The sequence below is a fragment of the Globicephala melas genome, chromosome 13 (assembly GCF_963455315.2).
Source record: "Globicephala melas chromosome 13, mGloMel1.2, whole genome shotgun sequence".
Classification (NCBI taxonomy): Eukaryota; Metazoa; Chordata; class Mammalia; order Artiodactyla; family Delphinidae; genus Globicephala; species Globicephala melas.
The window spans coordinates 67,336,668-67,359,479 of record NC_083326.1 but is presented as its reverse complement, the minus strand read 5'-3'; the positions used below and the strand labels follow the sequence as shown (position 1 = coordinate 67,359,479).

The window sequence follows — 22,812 nt, the reverse complement described above, 5'->3', positions numbered from 1 at the left end:
GCTCACCTTGAGGGTTCCGCTCAGCCTGTGAGGTCAGAGCCCTCGGGTCTGGGTGGCCCCAGGTGGGCCAGGCAGCCATCTCTGCCCTGTGTCCTGGGGGGAGGATACAGACACCCAGAGAGGAAGAGGGGCCACCAGACCCGTCCCCACGAGGCGCCCACGGCACTAATACTCAGGAATAGTCCTGCAGGCCGGGACCCTGCTCCCCCAAATGCTCTCTCATGCAGCCAACATGTCCTGGGTCTGCACCAGGCTGATGACAGTGTGAGCTCAGGGCCGTGAGCGGGAGGCCCGGGGGTGGAAGGGGAGAAAGGGGAGATGTCTCAGCTAAAGCCTGAAGGATGAGTCTGACTTTGCCAGGCAGACGTGGTGGTGGTGGGACAGTTCCAGGCAGAGGAAATAGTGTGCACAAGGTGCCCGCAAATCAGAAACGCCCCACCACACCTAACCAGCTGCCAGGCGTCCGGCGGGACTGACAAAGAGGCCAGATGGGAGAGGTGAGAAGGTGACCCTCAAGGGCCGTGGAGGCGGCAGGGAAGTTCTCCGGGGCCCTGCAAACTGGGCTGTGGAGTCCGGGTCCCCCCGACGGGGAGGAAGCCCAGGAGGGTTTCAGCAGGGCCGGGGCCAGGGAGTGTTCTAGAAGCTGGTTGGGGCTGTTGTGTGGAGGATGGACTGGAGGAGCAGAGGCAGGTAGGAGACCAGGAAGGGCTGCCGTGACGTCTAGGAGAGCCAGGGTGGGTGAAGGGCAGAGAGGGCACTGTTGCCACAGGGCTGCCTTGATGGTAGACTCAGGGAACAGAGAGAGGCAGCCTCCTGGCTGCAATCCACCCCCCTGACCCCGCGGAGTGGGGGCCAGGGACGCAAGGGCAGAGCCCAAAGCCTGTGGGCTGCAGGGGGTGGGTATCATTTTTCATGAGACCAACCTGAGGGGAGAGGGCTGAGGAAGACCGAGGCTGTGATGGCAAAAGCAATGATAAATGGTCACCTCCCTCCTAACAACCTCCTTTTCTCAAGGCTGGACTGGCCTGCTCTGCCCAGAGAGTAATTCATTTTGGCCCCAAGCCCTCAGGAGGCAGGTGGACTTGTGCAAAGGCACAGAGAACAAGTGGAAAAGCAGGTCCCCTGGAAGGGGCCAGGTTGGGTGGTCAGCGGGAGAGGAGCCCAGGGGATAGGGTTCAGCCTAGGGTGGTCCCCAGCGGCAAGCTCTATTCCAGTCACTGCCATCCCAGCAGCCGGCTACTGCCACTACCACTGCAGACTTCCGGCTTCAGTGGCCAACCACTGCACTGGCCCTTGGCCAGCCCTAGACCTGGTAACAGAAGTGGCCCAGGGTCCAAAGCCAGGGCAGGGACCTAAGCTCTCTCTCAAGTGACAGCTGAGTGCTGCTAAGGGTAGTAGGTGTGTGACCAAGGCAGTCACAACCTCCTGGAGGGGAAGAGATTCCTCAGCTACAAACCGGGGGCACCAACCCCCCTAAAGGCCGGGGCTGAGTGCCGGGCACACCACAGCACCAACACACCTGATTATCACGTGGTCACCACTCTTCCTGCGACTCTGGGCCCGTCATTCAGCCTCAGTTTCTCCATCTTGTGCCCTAGTCCTCTGAGTCTCATGGTCACAGGCACGCTGCCTTAGAGAGCACAGGGACACATCTATCCCTAGGAAGGGACTTCAGGGCACCCATCTCTACCCACCCCCACGCCCCCTCAGCCCAGCCACAGGGTCTCCCTGAGCCCTCGGCACAAGCCCAGGGGGTGCCCAGGCCTCTGGGGCTCACTCCCAGCAGAGGAACCATGGTGGCGGAGCAGGGAGGCAGCTGGGTCCAGGGAGTGGGGGAGCGGGGAAGCCCCCAGAGTTCTCTGAGTGGCCTCAGCCCCGAGCTGGGGTGCAGGACATGGGTCCCTGGACCAGTCCCGAGGGAGGTGCCCACACTACCAAGATCACAACCACTTCTGACAGGACCAGACGGAAGGGATGTCACATTCCAACACAGGAGTCATGACTGTACTATATATTTTCAAGGTCGGAGGACAAACTGGGCACAGATTTAAAAACAATTCAAGTTAATTTTAAAATAGCTTAACAAGCTCTCCTCACTGAGGCACGGAGAAGGCAAGAAGCTTGGCCCTCATCTCCTGGCGGAGCCTCAAGGGAAGCCTCACCTCTCCCACAGACTGTCCCAGCCAGGCTGCTATCCCATGAGGCCACCGGGTCCCAGTGCAGGACAGGAAAGGAGGCAGCCCAGCACGGGGTGACTTTACCAAGTCAGGCAGGTCACAGGCACATCCTTTAGCCCTTTTCCTTCCTTCTCTCTCTTTCAATACCTGGTAGAAGACCCCAGGAGCCCTGGCTTTGGTCTTGGCTGTGACCTTGAAGAGGAGAACCTGGGACGGCACACAGCACACACCTGTGGGCTCCTGACCCAGGGTGCTCCCCATACAAGGGGTAAAGCGCACCCTGTCCACTTATGAGCGTCCTGAGTGCTGGGCCCAGGCAGCAGCTGGGCCAGCCCCACCCCAGCCCCCTCCTCGAGGAGGCAGTGGGACAATGACAAAGAGCCTGTCACATGCCTGTGCAATCCCAGCTGTGCCTGCTCCGAGCTGTGTGCCCTTGGACAAGTCACATCATCCCATGAGCCTCACTTCCCCTTCTGCAGGGTCGGAGCAACCATGCCTACCTGGCAGGGCCTAGAGGGGACAGTGTGGTGACTGGCTTTCTGGGGCCTCAGTAACCACAGTCAGGCCTCTCCCTCTGGCAATGGACTTGGTAATGTGGAGTCAAGCTGGCTTGGCCACCTGCCCCCTTCAGCCACTGCAGACTCCACTAAGGCAGGGGGATGAGGCCTAGGCCAGGAACCTTCAGGCAAGTGCCCTTCAGCCTCTGGCCAGGGCTTGGGGACCCAAGAGCTCCCGATGTGGCCCCCACCTGAGGAGTCCTTTGGGGGCACCTGTGTCTGGTCCCTGGGAAGTTCGTAGAGACAAGGGCAAGCTGGCTGGGGTCTTGCAACTGGAGGGCATGGGAGAAGTGGACCCACAGGGCCTGTACCTGCTGCTTGGGGCCGAGCTCAGCTGCTGGGCTCTCTTCTCCAGCCAGTCCTCCACGTGGACCTCAGGGAGCTCGGTGACGTCTAGTGGCCACTCCCTGGCCCACCTCTCCTCTGTGGGGATAGACAGACAGGCAACTGAAGGGCATACTCACCCCCATCTGAACCCCACACTCTCACAAAGCAGCTGGAACCTTCCAGAGGCGGGGGGGTAGGCACAGGCTGGGAGGCCAGGAGCAGGTCCTCTGGCCTGTCCCCATCCTGCAGCCACCTCCCCAGGTAGCCCCTCTGGGCCTCACTCTGCTTCCCCATGAAGTGAAGGCAAAACACTGGCTGCCTCCCAAGCTTTTTGGAGTTGGACACAGGACAGTTGAGAGCCTGGTCCTCAGGAGGGGTCCAAACCTGGGGTCAGGGAGGCAGTGTGGGCTGCAGAACAGGGCAAAGCCTGCGCTCTCCCACCACGAGTCAAAGGCTCTGAGAGACCATGGCTGGAAGAGCTGGAGATACAGCTGTCACCAGGACTCGCTGGCCTGGCCCATAAGGCCTCACTTCCACCCTGGGAAAGCTCCTAGAAACCTGTGTTTGTGGCAGGGCTGCTGCTACACTGTCATCAGATCCCCAGGGCAGGGCACTGCCCACAGGGTCTGACTGGTCGGAGGGGAGTGAGGCCTATTGGTGGATGAGGGTGAAGGCCAGGCCACCCCAGATGCTCGCTGGCTGCCCGAGGCCACGTGGACAGAGGAGCCGCACTGGATGGGGGCTCACATGAGGCTCAGTTTCTCCATCCATTCAGTGAGGGGCTGCATGCGAAGATCGATAAAGACCATCTAAGTGGGAATTTCCTTATCTCTAATTGGAGCAGTAGGAAGTGAATTTCCCAAAGGCAGACATGCCAGTTTCCAGAGGGAAGCTGAACTTGCCCTTCCCTGTAGTCCCCAGGCCTGAGCATCCTGAGGGCAGGGGAGGTGCTCTCTTTATCCCCTTGTCCCCAGAGCGCAGTGGGGGATCTGCCAGCGGCCGAATAGGGGCTCCAAACACATTGCCTGATTGAGGAAGGGAGGGTGGGTGTACATGAATGAATGCCAGGCTAGCAGGGCCCAGGTGGGGCTGAGGCACACCCTCGGGACTCCTGGACAGGAAGCCATGCGTGTCACTTTAAACCCAGCCAGGCACATGGATGGGAGCTCCCTGGCTCCTTCCCCACTCATGCCTGGGGTGGTTTGAAAGCAGTTCCTGATGCCCTGGATAGCCCTCAGCCTACCCCACATGGCAGCCACAGAAGAGGGGGAAGGGGGGAGACACAGGGCAGCATTCCCCTACATCCCCCCAGCACCCACCCCTGCCCAGCCCAGGGTCCCAGTGAAACGCACCCTCCACCTGCATACTCAGGTCCTGCAGGTCTCGCTCTGACATGTGGGAAAATCTGCAGTTGGAGCCAAAGTCGCACTGGCCTGCAACAGGAGGAGAGAGTCACTTGCTGCCCGGGATGGACTCCTACCATTGAGCTGAAGGGCAGCCTGATGAGGGGCCACCAGAGTTTTAGGGGCAGGGTGTTAGGGACTAAGGAGTAGCAACTCCAGCCCTGAGGAAGAAGCTGGACTCTCTCTGGCCCAGCCATAAGAGCAGCCAGCATGGCCTGTCTGGTCCACTAGGCCCTGCTCACAGCCCTTCCCTGGCCGGGGACCAAAGTCCACTGAAGCCTTTCATGATTGGGTTCCATAAGTCTCTGCAGGCTTGTCTCCTGTTACCTCCCCTTGCCCTGGCCCGTAGCCCCGACTAACTATGGGTGGGTCCCTGAGAGGGTTCTGCTTCCTCACACCCCCGCCTTGGTGCCCCCTGCCCATGGCAGGGGGTGGGGGGGGAGGAGAGCACAAGTAGCTGGACTGTGCCCCAGAAAGGCTTTAATGGCAGCTTTGTCAAGGAGGTACCAAAGTCCAGGTTGGCTTTCCAAATCTCAACTGGGGAGACCAAAATGTTTCTCAAAATAACAGGAGACTAGGGGGAGGAGGGATAAATTGGGAGATTGGGACTGACATATCCACACTACTATATATAAAATAGATAACTAATAAGAACCTGCTGTATAGCACAGGGAACTCTACTCAATACTCTGTAATGGCCTATATGGGAAAAGAATCTAAAAAAAAAAAAAAAAGAGTGGATATATGTATATGTGTAACTGATTCACTTTGCTGTACACCTGGACTAACACAACACTGTAAATCAACTACACTCCAATAAAAATTATTAAAAAAAATAGGGCTTCCTTGGTGGTGCAGTGGTTAAGAATCCGCCTGCCAACGCAGGGGACATGGGTTCAAGCCCTGGTCTGGGAAGATCCCACATGCCGCAGAGCAACTAATCCCGTGCACCACAACTACTGAGCCTGTGCTCTAGAGCCCGTGTGCCACAACTACTGAAGCCCGCGAGCCTCTCTGTGCTCCGCAACAAGAGAAGCCACTGCAGTGAGAAGCCTGCGCACCACAATGAAAGAGTAGCCCCTGCTCGCCGCAACTAGAGAAAGCCCGCACACAGCAACAAAGACCCAAAGCAGCCAAAAATAAATAAATAAATAAATTTAAAAAGTCATAATAATAGGAGACTAGAGGTGTCCTAAGACAGCCTTGCCTACCAGCAGCGTGTTCACATCAAGGTGCAGCCCATGGGGAATGGCAGCCCCTGATTCGCAGGCCTGGTGCCCATTCTAGGGGCAGCATGGTCTCCTGAGGGGAGCACAGCCATTCACCCCGCTCTCCTAGGCCAACAGCAGTACCTCTCCTTGGTGCTAAGCTCCCTTTTACACCATGTTAATCATCATGGCTTTCCTCTTTGCCTTGGCTGCTAGGAAACTCAAGGCCAAACCCTTAGAGTATACAGGACCTCAAGGCAAGCATGGAGGAGACTAAGCATTCTTCTGGCCTTGTCTTATTTTTCCTACCCTTATTTTCATCTGCCTTTGGCTCCTTCACTTACTGAGGTTTTTGTCTCTTTGAACTATATGCATCTTTATTAGCTGCGTACTGAGCAGTGAAATCAACACCCAGCGTCCTTTGTTCTAACCCTGAAGCTTCTCGGCATTGTCAGGCCTGTTCCTGTCTCCAGCCCTGCCTGCTGGGAGGGAGGGCACAGTGGAGGTCGGGCACAGTGGAGGTCAGGCTCCCAGGCTAACTTAATCAGCCAGTCTATTACACCTATTAGTATCTCCTGGATTTACTTACAATCTCCCAGCCCTTGCTTGTTCTGGGTAAGCTGATAAAATCACATTCTAGGTCTGAAGAGCTGAGGACCAAGCCCTGGATGTCATAAGGCACAACCCCTGGGAAGGCCCCTGTTGACTGTGTCAAGTCAGCTGACACACCAAGGCCACAAAGCGGGCTCAGGCGGGAGGGTGGGGGGAGGCTGTGCAGAAGTCCAAGCAGACCAGACAGGGCACGCTGGTCCCTAGGGGGACCTGAACGGAGTAGAACACTTTACCTGTCAGTAGAAACTTCCTGCAGGGCCGCTTGTTCTGCTCATCCAGCAAGATGGCAGCTGCATCTGCGAGGAGAGAGGATCTGGGTTCAGACTTTAGCTGCACACAGGCACTTCCTACCACTGAGATCAGGGAAGGAAAGAGGTCCTCATCCACGGAGGAGTGTAAGAGGGGATGACCACAGGTAGGGATGCTGGGCAGAGGGATCCGAGCTTCAGGTGACCTCAGCCCCACCCACCCCACCTAGACCCAGCCAAAGGCCAGGGCCAGGTTTGAGGTCAGAGACTCTCAACTTTGCACAGTAGATCATATTGGGAAGTGTTTTTTTTTGAAGTCTTGGTACCAGAAGAAGACTTCTCTGTACTGTCTTTGCAACTTCCTGAGACTCTCTAATTATTTCAAAATAAAAACCTAAAAAGCCCACCAGTAAACCCCAGGGCCCAGGCATTGCTCCATGGCCAAGGCTGTACCCCACCTCCCTCTGTTCCCCTCTCACACTAGCCACTGGCCTCAACAGGACTTCCTGGCAATCTTTCTGGATATGAACCTTAACCCCGGTTTCCTCCGATTTTTCCTACTTTTACTTTCATCATATAGGTACAGTTTAAATCTTGTATGCTCCTTGGTGGGCAAGGAATCAATCAGTCAAAATCTGTAAGTGAGTGAGACAAGTGAGGAAGGTGCCCTGACTCAGAGGCCCTCATGTCGCCCTGGAGGAAGGAGAGGCCAGGTCTGAGCTGTGCACTTTCCCCGTCCATCTGCTGCCTTTTCTAGAGGCTGCTGGGGTAAAGGAAAGACCATGGGCTACTGAGTCCAGGTACACAGGACCACATCCACCAAATGTCACCATGACCTCCACCTCAGAAGTCTAATGGCTGTTGGAAGCCTTATCCCACCTGACTTCTGACTTCTATGCTTCATTTCATGGTGTTAGCTATTGCTTTTCACTGGATTCCAAAGTCACCGAGTCAAAATAGTTCCCCTGGTGTTTCTGACCTTCACTCTAAGAGCCCCCTGGGTCCTCTGCTCTTCTTTGTTTAGATTTTCTGTTACACTTTCTTGTTTCTTTCCTAAATTTATTCGGAAGTCAAACACATCTCTGCTGGTTACTCCAAGATGGAGACCTCACCACTAAATTCCTACTTAGCCCTCAAGTCAGACTTTCCAGCTGGAGCAGGTAACAAGCATTTCCAATCGAATACTCTCCAGGCCACGTCCAAATGGAGTGAGGGGTTAGGTGGGCTCCTCATTAACGAGCCCTGACTGGTAGATGAACTCTAAGTCTCAGTTTCCCCATATGTAAAATGGGAGGAAAATTCTCACCTGGTAGGGCTGCTGTCAACATTTAATAAGATAACAGATGGAGAGAGCACAGGGCAGAGGAGGTCCCACATTAGAATTGTGGGAAAGTGGGGCTGGGAACGGCTTCAGCATCATGGTCCCCGGGTGATGCTAATGTGCAGCCAGGGCTGAGAGCCTCTGGAGTGGCTGCTCAACAAACAGGAGCAGTTCTGACTCCATTTCCTCCTCATAAACCCACCATTTACATGAACATCCCCATTTTGCAGACGGAAAAACTGAGGTTCACACAGGGAAAGGGGGCACACACATAAGAAGTGGCAGTGCCAGGTCTGAACCCTGGCCTGTGCATCTCAAGCCCCCACCCTTTCCTGTGTGGTTGCTGATTTCCTGGTGGCTGGTGAGTAGCCGACTCTGAGGGAGGCTCCTCACTTCCTCAGGGCTGGCCTGCTGGGGTCGAGAGTTAGCTATCAGAGGACTTACTCCCGGGGCGGCCTGCAGGAGCGTGGGTGGGCCAGCAGCGTGGGGAGAGGGTCAGCACTGGACTTGTCAGACTCAGCCCACCCAGCTGGTGCCAGAGGCTTTCCCTGGGGAGGAGGGCTGGTGGAGGGCGTGTGGACATTGCCCAGGGCCCCACTGGGGTAGGACAGCTAAACTGGAAATGGGGCTGAGTCTGAGTCTTAGACAAGGGGCCCTGGTGGGGTAACTCAGTATGGGAGAAGAGTTCCAGGCTGCCCAGCATCTGGCTGGTGGTTCTCAACTCCAGCCACACGGCGAATCACTAGGCAGCTTTTAAAGTATACACAGCCCAAGCCCATCTTTCTCAGGTTCTGTTGTAATTCATCTAAGGGGAGGGCATGAGAATTGCTAAAAGCTCCTTAGTGATTCTGAAGTGCACCCAGGATTGAGAACCCCCAGCCACAGGCCCTGCTCCTCCGCCTGGCGTTCAAGGCTCCTCATGATCTGACCCTATTGGTCCTTCTCGCTTCAGCTCCCCAAATCAACAGCTGCCCTGCTGCCCTGGGTTTGTTTGCTTGTTCATTGAGATATTCATCTAACAAACATTTACTGAGCGCGTCCTGTGTGCCAGGCGCTGCGCCAGGATGAGGATTTAGTGGAGAACAAGTCAGACCTGGTCCTTCCTTCCACTCCAATAGTCACACTAATCCATGTGGATATAAACGGGGTAAACAGCCAGCACGCAGCCAAATGACCTGACCTGGCCCAGGAGTTGGAGAGGGCGTCCTGGAGGACTGTCTGGGGTGGGGAGGACAGCAGGAAAGCCATGCCTGCAGAGGGGACAGTACTTGTGGTGGTCAGTGTGGCTGGAGCTTGGAGGGACAGGTCAGCAGGGCTTGGAGGCCTGGGTGGGACAGGGGTTCCACCCAGAACACACTGTTGTAATGGGGTGTGAGGTTACACAGGAGAGGGGCCCTGTTTTATTCACCTTTAAGTCTTCAGAGCCTCTCTGGGAGCCAAGGACACGCTAAGCGCTCACCAAGTGTTGGCCGAATGCATGAGCCATGAGATAAAGGGTACAAGGCCAATCCTTTTGTGGACCCATAAGCATCGTTCTTACTTAGTAAGTCTTTACGTGCCATACAGTCATCAGGAGATTACTGAGCCCCGTCACATCCTGGGAGGGGGGGTATGGCTATTACAGCTGTTTTACACGTGGCAAAGTTAGGGCTACAGTGCTAGTGAGTGACACGTTGGGACTGACATCAGGCAGCCCAGCTCCAGGGCCCATGCCTGTCCTGACCAAGGCAGATACGTTGGGACTGACATCAGGCAGCCCGGCTCCAGGGCCCATGCCTGTCCTGACCAAGGCAGATACGTTGGGACTGACATCAGGCAGCCCAGCTCCAGGGCCCATGCCTGTCCTGACCAAGGCAGATGGATCATCAGCCCTCTGAGGGTTAAGGGACTTGTTCAAGGCCATGAAGCCGGGAGCAGAGCAGGTCTCGAGTCCTAGCTGAGGCAGGGTACCCTATGCCCTTGCAGAGACTGTGCTGTGTGGTTGTGCAGGTGAGCTGGAGCCCTGGGGAAGCCTCCCAAGGAAGGGGAAAGAGCTCATATGTCAGCTTGGGGACCAGGGTGAGGTGATGCACTGCTCTGGATTTCTAAGTCACCACCTGTAAGTGGGGCTCCCTGGCCTGCCCAGCTTCCCTCGAAGTGCTGTTTTAAGGACTGGATATGGCTGGGGATGTGAGCGAATGCTGGGAACCCTGAGAAGGGGCTCGTGGCACCCACTGTTTCATCTTTTCTATAGCCCTCTTCCAATCAACCTGTACCCACGGGGCCAGGGTTCTTGGCTGAAAGTCTGGGACTAGGAACAAACACCAGGATAACCTTGAGGCCTAGCACCACACCAGATCGCAGCCCCTACTGGATTTGGGGTACAGGGAGCCTCTGCCTGACACCAGGTTCAGAGGCCTCTGAGGCACCTGGGAGACCCCTCCGCCCCTGAATTCCCCTCTGCCCCCACTCCCAGCCCCTTGCAACCATAGCCACGCCTGGTCTGCTGAGTGGCTTGGCCACCCTCCCTCACCCAAACCTGCCTCTGCGGATGGGGGTCAGGGGATCAGTGTTTTTTATTTTAAGGTCTCTAGGTGATCCTAACTCAAAGGGTTTAGATCTGCTGCCTTACAGAGTTACTGAGAAAAGCAAATGACAGACCATGGAAGGCACCTGGCATACAGCAGGCACTCAATAAAATGTGAGTGATCTGAATCTGAGTCACAGACCAGGGAACTCTCTGTCTCCCCTTCTGAGCTGCTGGGACTCAGCTCCTTCCTTCCAGCCTCTGGGCCCTGTCCTGGAATCCTGCTCCCCAGCTCATGGAGCACCGGCCCTGCCCCGGCTCATTCCAGGAGCTCCTGGTCACCCCACCCCACTGCCACAGTCCCCCTCCATTTGTCCAGCTCCTGGCGCCTCTCTCACTACGGCTCAGTGTGGCTAAAGACAGCAGAGCAGCAGCAGCTCCCCTCCAGCCAATGCTCCTGGGTGCCAGGCCCTGTGCCAGGTGCTTATGGCCTTAATTCCTTTGCCTCATAAGCCTTTCCCAGAAGCAGCTCAGTCATTCGACAGCCATTTACTGCGCCCCCTGCTCAGGCAGCAGTCGGCCATCGCCATCAAACGTAGCTCCGGTCGTGGTGGCTATTGCCCACAGCCCTTCAAAGGCTGCCCTCTGCCCATCCCCCTTACCGTGGCCTCTGCAGGCCTGCACGATCTGGCCCCGGCCCTGTGGCCAGCCTTGGTCCTTACCATGCTCCTTCTCATCCTCTCTTTGGCTCCGAGAGCAGCTGGCAATTTGCCCTCTACCCAGGATGGAGCACTGGCTTTTCCCTACCTTTCAGCTGTGGGCCCAGACATTAGCTCCTTAGAGAGGCCTTGTTCGTGGCCACAGTGTCCCCAGAGCCTGGCAAGGCGTCAGAGAACGGAGCCCTCAGTCAGGATTGCAGGGAAAGGAGCTCGCCTTCCACCTGCCCTTCTGAGGGCCCATCTGCCCCAGGGGCCAGCAACCCAGGCCTCCTCTCTTTTGCTCCTCAAAGAGCCCAGCTGGCCCGCAGCGTTTCCCTGTCTGATGATAAGAAAGACTGGAGAATAGGGCTTCATCAGCCCGGCCGCCAGGCCGGCAACACCCACCTCGGAACATGTCGTACCAGAGCTTCTTGGCCTTGAGGTGCTGCAGCCCGTTCAGGTGCTTCTTGCGGTTGTGGAGGTTGTCCTGGAAGGAGCGGTCGCAGTAGTCGCAGAAGTAACGCTTCCCCATGGTCACCCCCACCAGGTGCTGCTGCTGCCTGGGAAGTCGCAGGGCGCTGGGTCAGAGCACAGAGGAAATGCCACCACCCTGCCTGAGCACGCCCGGGGGCCAGGCCTGCGCCACGTCAGGAAGGCTCTACTTACCCACACCAGCTCGTATGAACTCCGCAACAGCCCATGAGGGGCTACCCGGGCAGATGCTTATGGCCTGAGAGGCCTCATTCCAGAGGGGTCTTTTAACAGTTCTGACACCCAGCTTCCACCCCAGGTCGGTTAAAGCAGAAACACAGTGGGTGAGGCCTGGGCATCAGCATGTTTTAATGCGCCCCAGGGAATTCTTGTCTGCAGCCAGGCTGGAGAACCACCACCTCACCCACTCTGGACAGCACCCCCCACCACCTCTGACGTCCCCTCTCCTGTTCCTCCATGCTGGCCGCACAGCCCCCCTCTCTGCTCCTCACACGCGCCAGGCACATGCCAGGCACACGCCCACTTCCTGCTGTTTGCACCTGCTGTTCCCTCTGCCGGGATGCTCCCCCCGCATACCTGCCCCGCTTGCTCACTTGACTCCTTCGATCTTTGCTCAAATACTACCTTCTCAGTAATCTCCCATGACCACTTTATTTAAAATTGCAGAACCCTCCACCTAGCTTTCTCCATTCCCTGCTTCACTTTTATCACCTTTGAAGTAATAAGTTACTTGTTATGTTTATTATATTTTTCTTTCCTTCAACAGGAATATAAATCCATGTGGGCTGGGATATTTTTGTGTTTTTGTTGTTGTTTTTAGGACACTCACACTTTATTTTTCTACATAAAATTTACAAAGCCCCAGCCCCCAAAGTGGTGCACGGTACAGAGTAGGCAACCAAATATTTGTTATTCAACAATGAGTTAATTCCCATTTTCCTTATGGGACAACTGGGGTTCACAGAGAGGAAGCGATTTGCCCAAGGTCACACAGCTGGTAAGCAGAAGGCAAACCCAGGTGCCCTAAAATCCCGCTGCTGGTGTCCTCCCTTCCACAGCCAGCTTAAGGCTTAGAGAAGCCAGAGGGCTCAGGCAGAAATGCACACAGCTTCCCAAGGAGACCAGCTAAGCACTTAGGTGGCAATCACAGAGGGAAATGAGAACGTTTCAGGGTCTTCAGACACTTAAGACCCCTCAGTCCTGGTGACCACAGCTGCCACTCCTGACCCAGGAGATCTGCAGCCATGACTCAAGGCCAGCCCTTGGGTCCCCGTTTGGTGTCAGAGGACAAATGGGTTCACTCAGGGCCACCAGGTGGGATCTGCAAAGGCTGAGCCCAGAATAGCCTCTCATCTTTCAAGTCCTATAGTCTGACCCCTCATTTCCCAGAGCAGGTTCCTGAGGCCAAGAGGAGGAAGAAAAGTGACTTCCCCAAGGTCACGAGGTAGCAGCCCAGGCCAGCGGCAAAAGCCCCAGACTCCCAGAATCTGGCAAGTAAAGTTAAAGCTGAGACCTGACCCACAGGGCAGAGAGATGGGGGAATACGTGTTGGGAAGAAGAGAACGGGGAGAGACACAGAGACAAATAAGCCCCTGGACAGTCCAGGCAGCCAGGCGAGGGATGGAGGAAGCCGCTCCTGCGGCAGACAGCAGCCATTAAGTCAAGGGCTGTAATGGGATCACGAACAGTCATTCAAAATGAAAACGTATAAAACCTCTCTTCTCCCATTACTGCTGAGAAACCGCATCCCAGACACGCGGACTTGATATATTAAATTTGGCAGCTCTAATACACCCCGTCTTGCCAATAAACTTATAGGAATTGGACTGAAATTGTAAGAGATGAACGTTTAACGGCCGAGTGCTTAACTAAGCCATTCATGAAGGCTGAAGCTCAGAGGAGCCACTGGCTCTGGAGCATAAAGGAGAGGGGACGGGAGGGCCAGTGGGAGGGGCGTTCCTCCAGGAGACTGATAAGGAACAGTGGCTCTGCGGCAGACTTAGCTAGGCAAAACCACACAGGGCACTGGGAAGCTAGCTGTGTGACCCTGGACCTCTCCAGGCCTCTACTTTCACTGTAGGAATATGGGGCGGTGGGTCCAACGGGTTGGCTGATTGCTTAGGGAGCAGCACACAGAAGTTTGAATCCAAATGAATTATTAATAAAAGAGTAACAGCAATACAAATGACACTAATAATGTCTGGCATTAAGCAAGTGTACAATAAATGTTATGTAATATTTGATGCACTAAGCACCTACTATGTGCCAGCACTGGGCTAAAAGCTTTATAATCCATCATCTCACTTAATCCTCAGGACAACCTGTGAGGTTTCAGATGAGGGAACTGAGGCTCCAAGAAGTGAAGTGACTTAGCCAAGATCATGCTGCTAGAAAGCAGCCGAGCTGGACTTAGGACACAGGCAGGATGGCTCTAGAGCCCACACTCCTAATCACTTATGAAAGTCGCCTCCTAACAAATCATACTGATGACAGCTTTCCTTTACTCACTACACCCCCAGGACCATGTGGCCCCTTTAAACCCCAAGAGGTATGTATTACAACCTCATTTACGATTGAGGAAACTGAGGCCCAGAGAGGTGCTGTGAGGTGCCCCAGATCACACTTCCAGGAAGGGCAAAGCAGGTCTCCAACCAAACCACCAGGAAATGAAGATCGCATGCCCCTCTCCCAACCTGCCCAGCAACACCGATTCAAATGATGAGCCCCTCGGGGCTGGGCTGTGTGTGCCTGTGTGAGCGTGTGTATTTGTGTTTTCCCCTCTCTCTCACATGCACAAACCATGGGGGGCACACCAGCCTCAGCTGAGGGCCATCGTGGCAGCGCTGCCCACCCGTGCCTCCCTCTGCCCACCCTGGCCACCCCTCATCTGGCACAGGGGAAGTGCTCAGCCGTCCAGGACGGGTCAATGGACTTTGTGTCTAGTCCCAGCTCTGCCAGGTGAGGATGTGGCTCTTGCCCTCTCTAGGCCTCGGTTTCCCCACATGTGAAGTGGGACGCAGACAGCTAGACCGGGCACACACACACACGTGTGTCACTTAGCACAGAGCCTGGCCCACAGGAGGCCCTCCAGAAACATTGGCCATCATCACCATCATTATTATTAGCCTCCAAAAGCCTGTATTTCAGAAAACTGAGACTCAGAACAAGGAACAGGATATCAGTGCCCAAGTGACCTCTGTGGTCAGCTATTCCATATTACAGATGAGGCAAGTGAGGCCAGTAAAGGGAACTGAGTTGTCCAAAGCACACAGCACAAGGCAGGGGTGGGACTGAACCTCAGCCCCTTTGGCAGGCTAAGACCTCTGCCTGCACAGCAGCTCTGCAGAGCCCCCAATGCCCAGGAACGGTGTCAAGGGAGCAGAGCGGCTTTAGAGGGGCCAGCACTTCCTGCCTCCTTCACAGGCCTGACCCCATGGAGGCAGAGGCCCTGTCCCTGGTTAGGAGCTGGCCTCCAGCAGGGTGACCTCACCCAGGCATCGTCCAGGTGTGAAGTTCTAGAGCTCCTGACCCAACTCTCTCCCGCTCCAGTGCCCCGGCGCACATTAACAAAAGATGCGGCTGCAGAATCCTCTGGACAGACACAGCACCGGGCCAGACACACAACTTGGCAAGCAGAGTGTATTTCACTCTGCCTCACCTCGTAGCCAGGCGTCCTTGCACAAGGCACAACCTGCACCACCGCACTTGGCAGCCCTGAGTGGGAGGTCAGGGAAAGGGGAATGGGGACAGCCGGACGTCTCTACGGCACCCAGACACCAGCATGGGGTGCTGACTAAGCTGGCCCTCTCTGCTGTGATTCATCCTCGTCCTCTGAGGCTGGCGCGCTCTGCAGTGTGTGAGCGAGGTCCTGTCCGGAACACAGGACCATCCGGCCCGACTCCCTCACCAGGAACACAGGCAGTGCCACCCACCCACTCCCAGAGACCAGGTCCACGGTGGCGACAGCATCTGCTGGCTCCCTGGAGCTTCGCCAGGTGACAGGGTGGCTCCTCATGGGCACGGGGCAGAGGGCAATGCTAGTGGGACCACCCTCTGAGGTCACACAGGCCTGGGTTCAAATTCTAGCTCCACCACTAGGAAGTTATTTCATCTCCCAGAGTCTGTCCTTAGCTATAAAACAGGGACCCCGCCGCTGCTGTGAATTTACCACCACAGAGAATGGGGGCCGTTACTGCTGTTGCCATCATCCCCTGGGAGGCTCACTCCCCTCCTACCCCCAGCGCGTCCTGACCAGTTGATTTAAAATTGCAGCCAAAGTCACAGCAGCAAACACGTCTGCCCCCTCACCACCTGCTGTTTTCCATAGCTCGTCTCACACACTGATTTACTGTCACAAGAGCTGCCTCCCCACTAGAATACAGGCTCCACGAGGGCAGAGGGTTCTGTCTGTCCAACTGCACCACCCGGAAGAGAGGATCAAATGCATAACTGCTGGTGGAATAAGCGAGGGAGCCACCTGTGGAGCCCAAGGCCTCCCGCCCTTTACTCACCGACCCTCTTCTCCACAAGCCTGAATCCGGGGACAAGGACGGGGATGAGAAGAGAGACATGTAAGGCCCCCAAAAGCAGGTCTCTGCCACCCCCACCCTCCCTGCAGGGCTTCTGTCTCCAGCAGGGCCCCCACTACCGACTTAGACCACACCTGGTGAGCCCACGGCACCTGACTGCAGGCCTCCGGGCTCAAGGAAAAGATGACCAACGAGTTGAGACGCTGTGGGGTGGAAGAAGGAAGAAAGGAGAATCAGATTTGACTCCTGTATGCTAGGCATTCTCTTATTTAATCCTCACAGACCCTCGGAGTAGATATCAAGGCATCCACTTCGCAGATGAGGAAACAGGTTCAGAAACTCTCACTCCTATTTTGCTCAAAGCCACGACCGGGAGAGACACTGATAAGGAAGATTTCTCATCAACCTGAGTGCTGCGGGTGGGCCAGTGGTGCTGAGGGCCCCCGTGCACCTCCTGTGGAGCCCTCACCAGGCGTGCCAAGGCACACCGGAGCCAGCATTCACACTGGGGCCTGGCTGACCCGGGACCCATTCTCTCCCCACCCCACCGCTCCACCGTGAGGCTGGCTCAAGGCAGACATCTGTGCTTCACTGATATTCTTGGTTGCTTTCATCACGTGCGTCTCAGGTACAGAGCTGGCTTTGGCACAAGGCTAAAATCAGTCAACAGCTCGGCCGTGGCCAGGGGCTGGGATGCATGCTGTAATTATACAGGACTTGTGCTCACCACATGCTGCCCTCGAGCTTACCTGTCATTTCTTCTAATTATGGCACCACCAGACCCCAGGTGAACAGCAAACCGCAGCCAGAGGACGGCTTTACTGCACGCCCACTAGGAGCATGGCAATGTCCCAGCGCCACATATGCCCGCCATCTGGAGTTGGCGGCATCGGACCCGGCCCCTGCAGGTGGTCTGCAGACTGCCTGCTCAGGACCCAGCTCCAACAAAAGTGCCAAGAAGATCCAGATGTCTCCCCTGATAGGAGCCCTGATATGTTAAGGGTCTCCCTCAGATGTCCCAGGGTTTTGTAGCAACCACGAAGCTTTCTCATCCTGACCTTATTCACGTGTTCACTTTTTTTTTTTACATCTTTATTGGAGTATAATTGCTTTACAATGGTGTGTTAGTTTCTGCTTTATAAACGTGTTCACTTCTTAAAGTAAAGTATATCATCCACTCTCAGCAATATAAGGCAGTGGGGACTCCACCCACAGAGATTTCTTAACTCAGCAGGTCTGGGACAGGGGTAGGGTCTAAGGAGGCCCTGATGCAGAGCCCACAGACCATACTTGGAGAAATGCTGGTCTAAGGGGGGAGATAACAGACTGAGGAACAGAGAAGGAGGGAGTTTGCCTGAAGTCACACAGGCCACACAAGTCAGCCCTTACTGTATAGCCATCCACCCAGGCCTGAATCCCAACCCTGCCACTCGCGGGCTGTGATACTCTCATCAAACTACCTACCCCTGAGCCTCATCTGGAAGTCGGGGGTAATAATACTTTTCACAGGAGTACTGTGAGGATTGAATCATGCATGCTAGGTGCTTGGCAGAGTGTCTGGCAAGCCAGTGCTGCTTAATGCACATCTGTGGACGTGGCAGCCAGCCTCTGTGGCACCCAATGACCCCACCTCCTGGTGTCTGCACTTTGGTCTCCCGTTCCAAAGCATATCAGGGTTGGTCTCTGTGACTAAGAGAAGAGAGCCGAGGGATGGTATGTCACCCCCAAGATCAGGTTATAAGACAACATGGCTTCCATCCTGGTGTCTCCCTTTCTCTGATCACTTGTTCTGGGGGGAAGCCAGCTACCATACTGTGAGCAGCCCAGTAGGGAGGCCCACATGGCAAGGAATTGAGACCTCCTGCTAACAGCCAAGTGAGTGGGCTTGGAAGCAGACCGTCCAGCCCCAGTCAAGCCTTCAGAGGAGGGCAGCCCTGGCTGACAGCTTGACAGCAACCTTGTGGGAGACTCTGAGCCAGAACCACCCAGCTACGCCACTCCCAAATTCCCAACCATCGGAAACCGTATCAGATAATGTTTGTTGTGGTAAGTCACTAAATTCTAGGGTAATTTGTTATGCAGCAACAGCTAACTAATACAGTGAAATAAATGAATGGAAAAGCTAAATCACTTTATAATTTGTGATGGCCACAGGTACAAAGTGCCCCACAATGCAAAACTCTCCTGAGTCAAGTCAAAGGAGGGCCCCCCTCCCACTTGCATATGCACAACCCTAAAGTTCTATGATTCCCTTTTCAGTCATTCATTCACCAGCCAAACACACTGAGCACTTCCTCTATGCCAGACTGGGGTTCACGCTTCATGACACAGAGTCCATGCTCTCACGAGAACGTGAGCTGAGTATGTGCTGGGGATGGGTAGCCGACAGATGTGCCCCCAGTAACAGTCATAGGTAACAAGCTCTGTGCCGGGGGTCCCAAAGAGGGGCGCCTGCATCCAACAGGGACTTCCTCCAAGGAAATGATCAGAGATCATCTCGAAGATCTAGGTACCAAGGTGAGCACTGCAATGTAGCTTGTCCTGAAACCAAACTCCAAATGTCCAAGAGTAAAAAGAGCTGACAGTTATCCATTGCTCACCACATGCCAGGCAGACCGCTCAGGGTCCTGTGTAGAGAGGGGGAAGGGGTTCAATGATGATGCACAAAGCCTACCATCCTCATTTTACCCTAAAAATAACTTTGGGTAGAGGGAGCCCACAACTGGCAAGGAGCAAGAGTAGGGTGTAAGCCAACCTATTCAATGGTGCCATTAAAAATCAAGTCAGGGTTTCCCTGGTGGCGCAGTGGTTGAGAGTCCGCCTGCCGATGCAGGGGACACGGGTTCGTGCCCCGGTCCGGGAGGATCCCACATGCCGCGGAGCGGCTGGACCCGTGAGCAATGGCCGCTGAGCCTGCGCGTCCGGAGCCTGTGCTCCACAATGGGAGAGGCCACAACAGTGAGAGGCCCGCGTACCGCAAAAAAAAAAAAAAAAAAAAAATCAAGTCAAAGTAATACATCAACTATACTTCAGTTAAAGAAGAATCAGTCAAAGGGAACAATTCCCTACAGGGACAAAATGTTCATTCCATATTGTAAATGAAAAATGACTCATTGTCACAACAGTATGTACAACATGATACCACTTTTTTAAGGAGAAAGAACTTCCCTCCTCAACACACACATATACACACAGACACACATACAAAGACTGGAGAAGACACAAAATATTTACTGTAGTTATGTCTAGAGAATAAAATTACGATGTGCGGGATTTTTTTTTTTCATTTTGTGTTTTTCTAAGTTTCTACTTTTGGCGTGTATAGTTTTAAAATTTTCCCCAAAAATTCCCTTCAAAAAAGTGGGAAATTTGTCAGGCAGGGATAAACCCTATTCCTTCTTCCTTAGGAGGCTGCCATGGATGGTTCCAGTGACCCGGTTCACCTGGATGAACCGGCCGGGGGTGGTGTTGAAAGGGATCTAGCGTAAACATTTTCCTCAGTCCAGGCTGACGGTTGATAGGACAAGCCCTGATTCCAAGTGGACCTGGCCCAGTTAAGGTCAGCTGAACCCAAATCTGGGCTCCAGGAGCTTCAGGATGGAGACAGTTTCTCACCAGATAGTTAGAGGTCCCAAGAGGCCAGAGTTTCCAAATTGGAAAGGCAAAAATAGTCTGAAAGAAGCTCTTGAACCATATACCCTGACTCATATAAACACCTCTGCCTTTCCCTTCTCTCCCCACCACCAAGTCTGGGCTCCAAATACCATGTGACTCTCTGTTACCACTGCCCAAGTCAGGTCTCACCCCTTCACATCTGGACCAGCCTCCTTAGTTCAGCCCACCCTTGGCAGCATCAGATCAACCCTCTCAAAACAACTCCTCAAAATTTTCCATTGCTCCTGGTGAGGAGCTTATTAAAAATGAAGTCTCCTGAATCAGATTCTCAGGAATTCTGGCTCAGCAGATCTGGAGAGGGGCTCAGAAATTTGCATTTTAACCAGGGACTCTAGCCACCCCCAGTAGGTACCCCCAAGAAATAAAAGTCTGGAGAACTGAGCTTCCACTGTTCATTGACCTCTTCATCCCCTGCATCCCAAAGGCAGCCTTTGCTGAAGGCAGTCACTCTGGGTAGACACAGCCCACAAATCTGTGTCCCAGTCAGAAACTGGTCGGACTATGAACCACCTCAGTAAGCTGAAATGGTAACCCTGACTTGATGAGAATGCTAAGCACAATTTGTTAGAGTGGATAAAAGTGTTTTCTTACTGGCTAAGCGTCCTGTCACACTCCAGGAAAGCTTAAAATTGAAAACAGAGGTAGTAGACTAAATCAATTATTGTACTAATGTTCCTGTCCTAAGATTATTAATAATCAGTGTCTACCTGGTGCTTAAAAGTATCACATTGAAAAGAATTTGACATGTTGAGTATATAACAGAAAAGCACTGTGATTCCAGTTTAAAATATAAAAGTTAAAATATGTAGTTAGGTAATTGATAAAGTATCTGTCAGTAATTTATATGAAACTTGTGATTCTAAGTTGAGGGGTCAGCAATGGTTGGAAACACTGGCTGCACGTTAAAATCACTGAGGTGCTATAAAAGCTACTAAGGGTGCCCGCCATATCCTAATTTCTTGTCAGAGATGGAGCCTGTATTTTTTGAATCCCCCGACTGAGAACAAGTTGACAAAACAGAATTTGACTAAGTTTGTTAAAAGTATTGAAAAGTATTAAAATTTATTACATTTATAAGGTTAATTTATTAGATTTTCTAGTAACTGTTTAAGTATTCTGGGGAAATTATGCTTGTTAGGTTATATATCTGAAGTACTTAAAAAGAAAATCAAATATATTAAATGTATAAGTGGACTTAAACGTGTAAGGGAATGTAACTGAGCTGAAGATAGGGCTGAATGTTTAAAGGAATTTAGTTTGTTCAAGTTGAGTTCAAACATTAATCAAAGGGAAAGTTAAGGTCATTTTTCTAATTTTTCTAGATTTATGTAAAGAATAATAATTTCTAAGTTGAAATCGATGGCCTAAAGAAAATTAGATTTTTAAAAAATTGTTGCTCCAAAATGAGAATGAACTAAAAAGGCAAAAAAATAAAACAAGTCCCACCTTAACTCCCTGTGGTCTTCCCTACCCATCTCACCTAAAATAATTCCTCCCTCCTCTGAACTCCTCATCTGGGAAGTTATCAGCAAGATATAAGTATTCTTTCCCAGAAGCTTCACAACTTCCTGCCCGAAAGGGCTACCAGGACGCTTTGCAAATAGGAAATAACTGCATGGTGGATATAGAGCATTTCACGTTTTTCCTACCAGTCCCCAAACAAGGCATTACTGTTGCTTTTACAAGTCAGAGGCAGATCCAGGTCTCGAATCCAGTCCCTGGTTTTCAATGCCACACGTACACCAATGACTTTTATCTCTGGCTCAGGCCTCTCCTCTGAACTCCAGATCCAAATCCCAATTAGCCTCTGGACCCTCCATTTGATGCCTAAGGGGCAGCTCAAACTTAACGTGGCCAAACAGAACTTAAGATCATCCTGTTGATTTTAAGTTGCTGAGGTCAAAACTTTGATGCCATTCTTGAGTCCACTTTCCTGTAAGCCCTTACATGCATCTGTCAGCTTGTTCTGTTTGTCCCACCTCCAAAAATACATCCCAAATCTGATCACTACTCTAATCCACACCCTAATCTAAATTACCACCCTGCCTCAATTGACCCACCACAGCAACTTCCCCTCTTCAGTCTGTTCTCCAGAGCAGCCAGAAATGATGACATTAAAATGTAAATTAGATCATGTCACACCGCAGCTGAAAACCCTTCATTGGCTTCCTAGTGCAATTAGAAAAAACTAAGACTTTTTACCACGGGTTACAAGGCCAGATATGAGCTGACCTGAGCCTACTTCATAGTCCACTCTACTTTTTCCCCCCTCAAACACCCCAGGATAGAACAGCCTCAAGGCCTTTGCACCAATGTTTTCCTGTTTGAACGGCTACCATTCACTCAGGTCTAGGGTTAAGTGTCGCCCTGGGGCCCACCTTGTCTAAAATATTACCACCACCACCCCCTCCCCAATCAACCTTTCTTCAGCTCTTCAAAGCATTACTTGTCATTACTGCACCTTCCCATCTACCCATACACAGTAGAATGGGCGCTCCATGAAGGCAGGGACTTGTTCACCGCTGGGTCCCCAGCGCAAGGCCCAGAGGCACTTAGAAAACATGTGCTGGACGGCCCTAGTCCTCCAAAGTCCTTGCTATTTCTATTCCCAAGAAGGAATGAGTGGATCTAGGTCTCCTGCCTTCCAAGCCAGGATTGCCAGCTGCGAAACCCAGGGATGAGGGTAACATGAAGCATGGGCAGAATCGCCACTTCCCCTGAGGCTGGGCAGAGGGATTCAGTCCCCAGGACCCGACTTGTTCCACAGGCTCCAACTCTAGCCCTGGACTTGGGGCTGACAGAGACAGGACGGGGGACAAGCCTGGGACCGGGCACCCAGGCCTCGCTCCCCTATCCACTCCGCATTCCGTTTAATAGTGTGGCCCGCCGCGGGGCTCGCGGACTTAGATGGAAGAGCCCAAGCCCTCCCGTGGGGGTAAGGACACTCGCCCTCGACATCCCGCCAAAGAAGGTACCTGGCTCCGCGGGGCCCAACGGCTCTGAGCTCCTCCTCCTGCGCCCTCACGCCACGAACTGCTTACTGGGATTTGTAGTCCTTC

The 22,812-nt window shown here is 53.5% G+C and overlaps 1 protein-coding gene across 1 annotated transcript in view; it reads right to left on the bottom strand.

Moving 5' to 3' along the window:
• Window positions 1-22,812, bottom strand: part of ZMAT5 (zinc finger matrin-type 5) — a 25,535-nt gene extending 2,723 nt beyond the window's left edge. The window contains exons 1-5 of the mRNA XM_030860760.3: window positions 22,729-22,812; window positions 11,463-11,617; window positions 6,518-6,580; window positions 4,414-4,494; window positions 3,046-3,157 (exon numbers count right to left, since the gene is read on the bottom strand). Coding sequence (XP_030716620.1) covers window positions 3,046-3,157; window positions 4,414-4,494; window positions 6,518-6,580; window positions 11,463-11,589 — 383 coding nt within the window. The 5' untranslated portion in view covers window positions 11,590-11,617; window positions 22,729-22,812. The remainder of the gene's footprint in view (window positions 1-3,045; window positions 3,158-4,413; window positions 4,495-6,517; window positions 6,581-11,462; window positions 11,618-22,728) is intronic.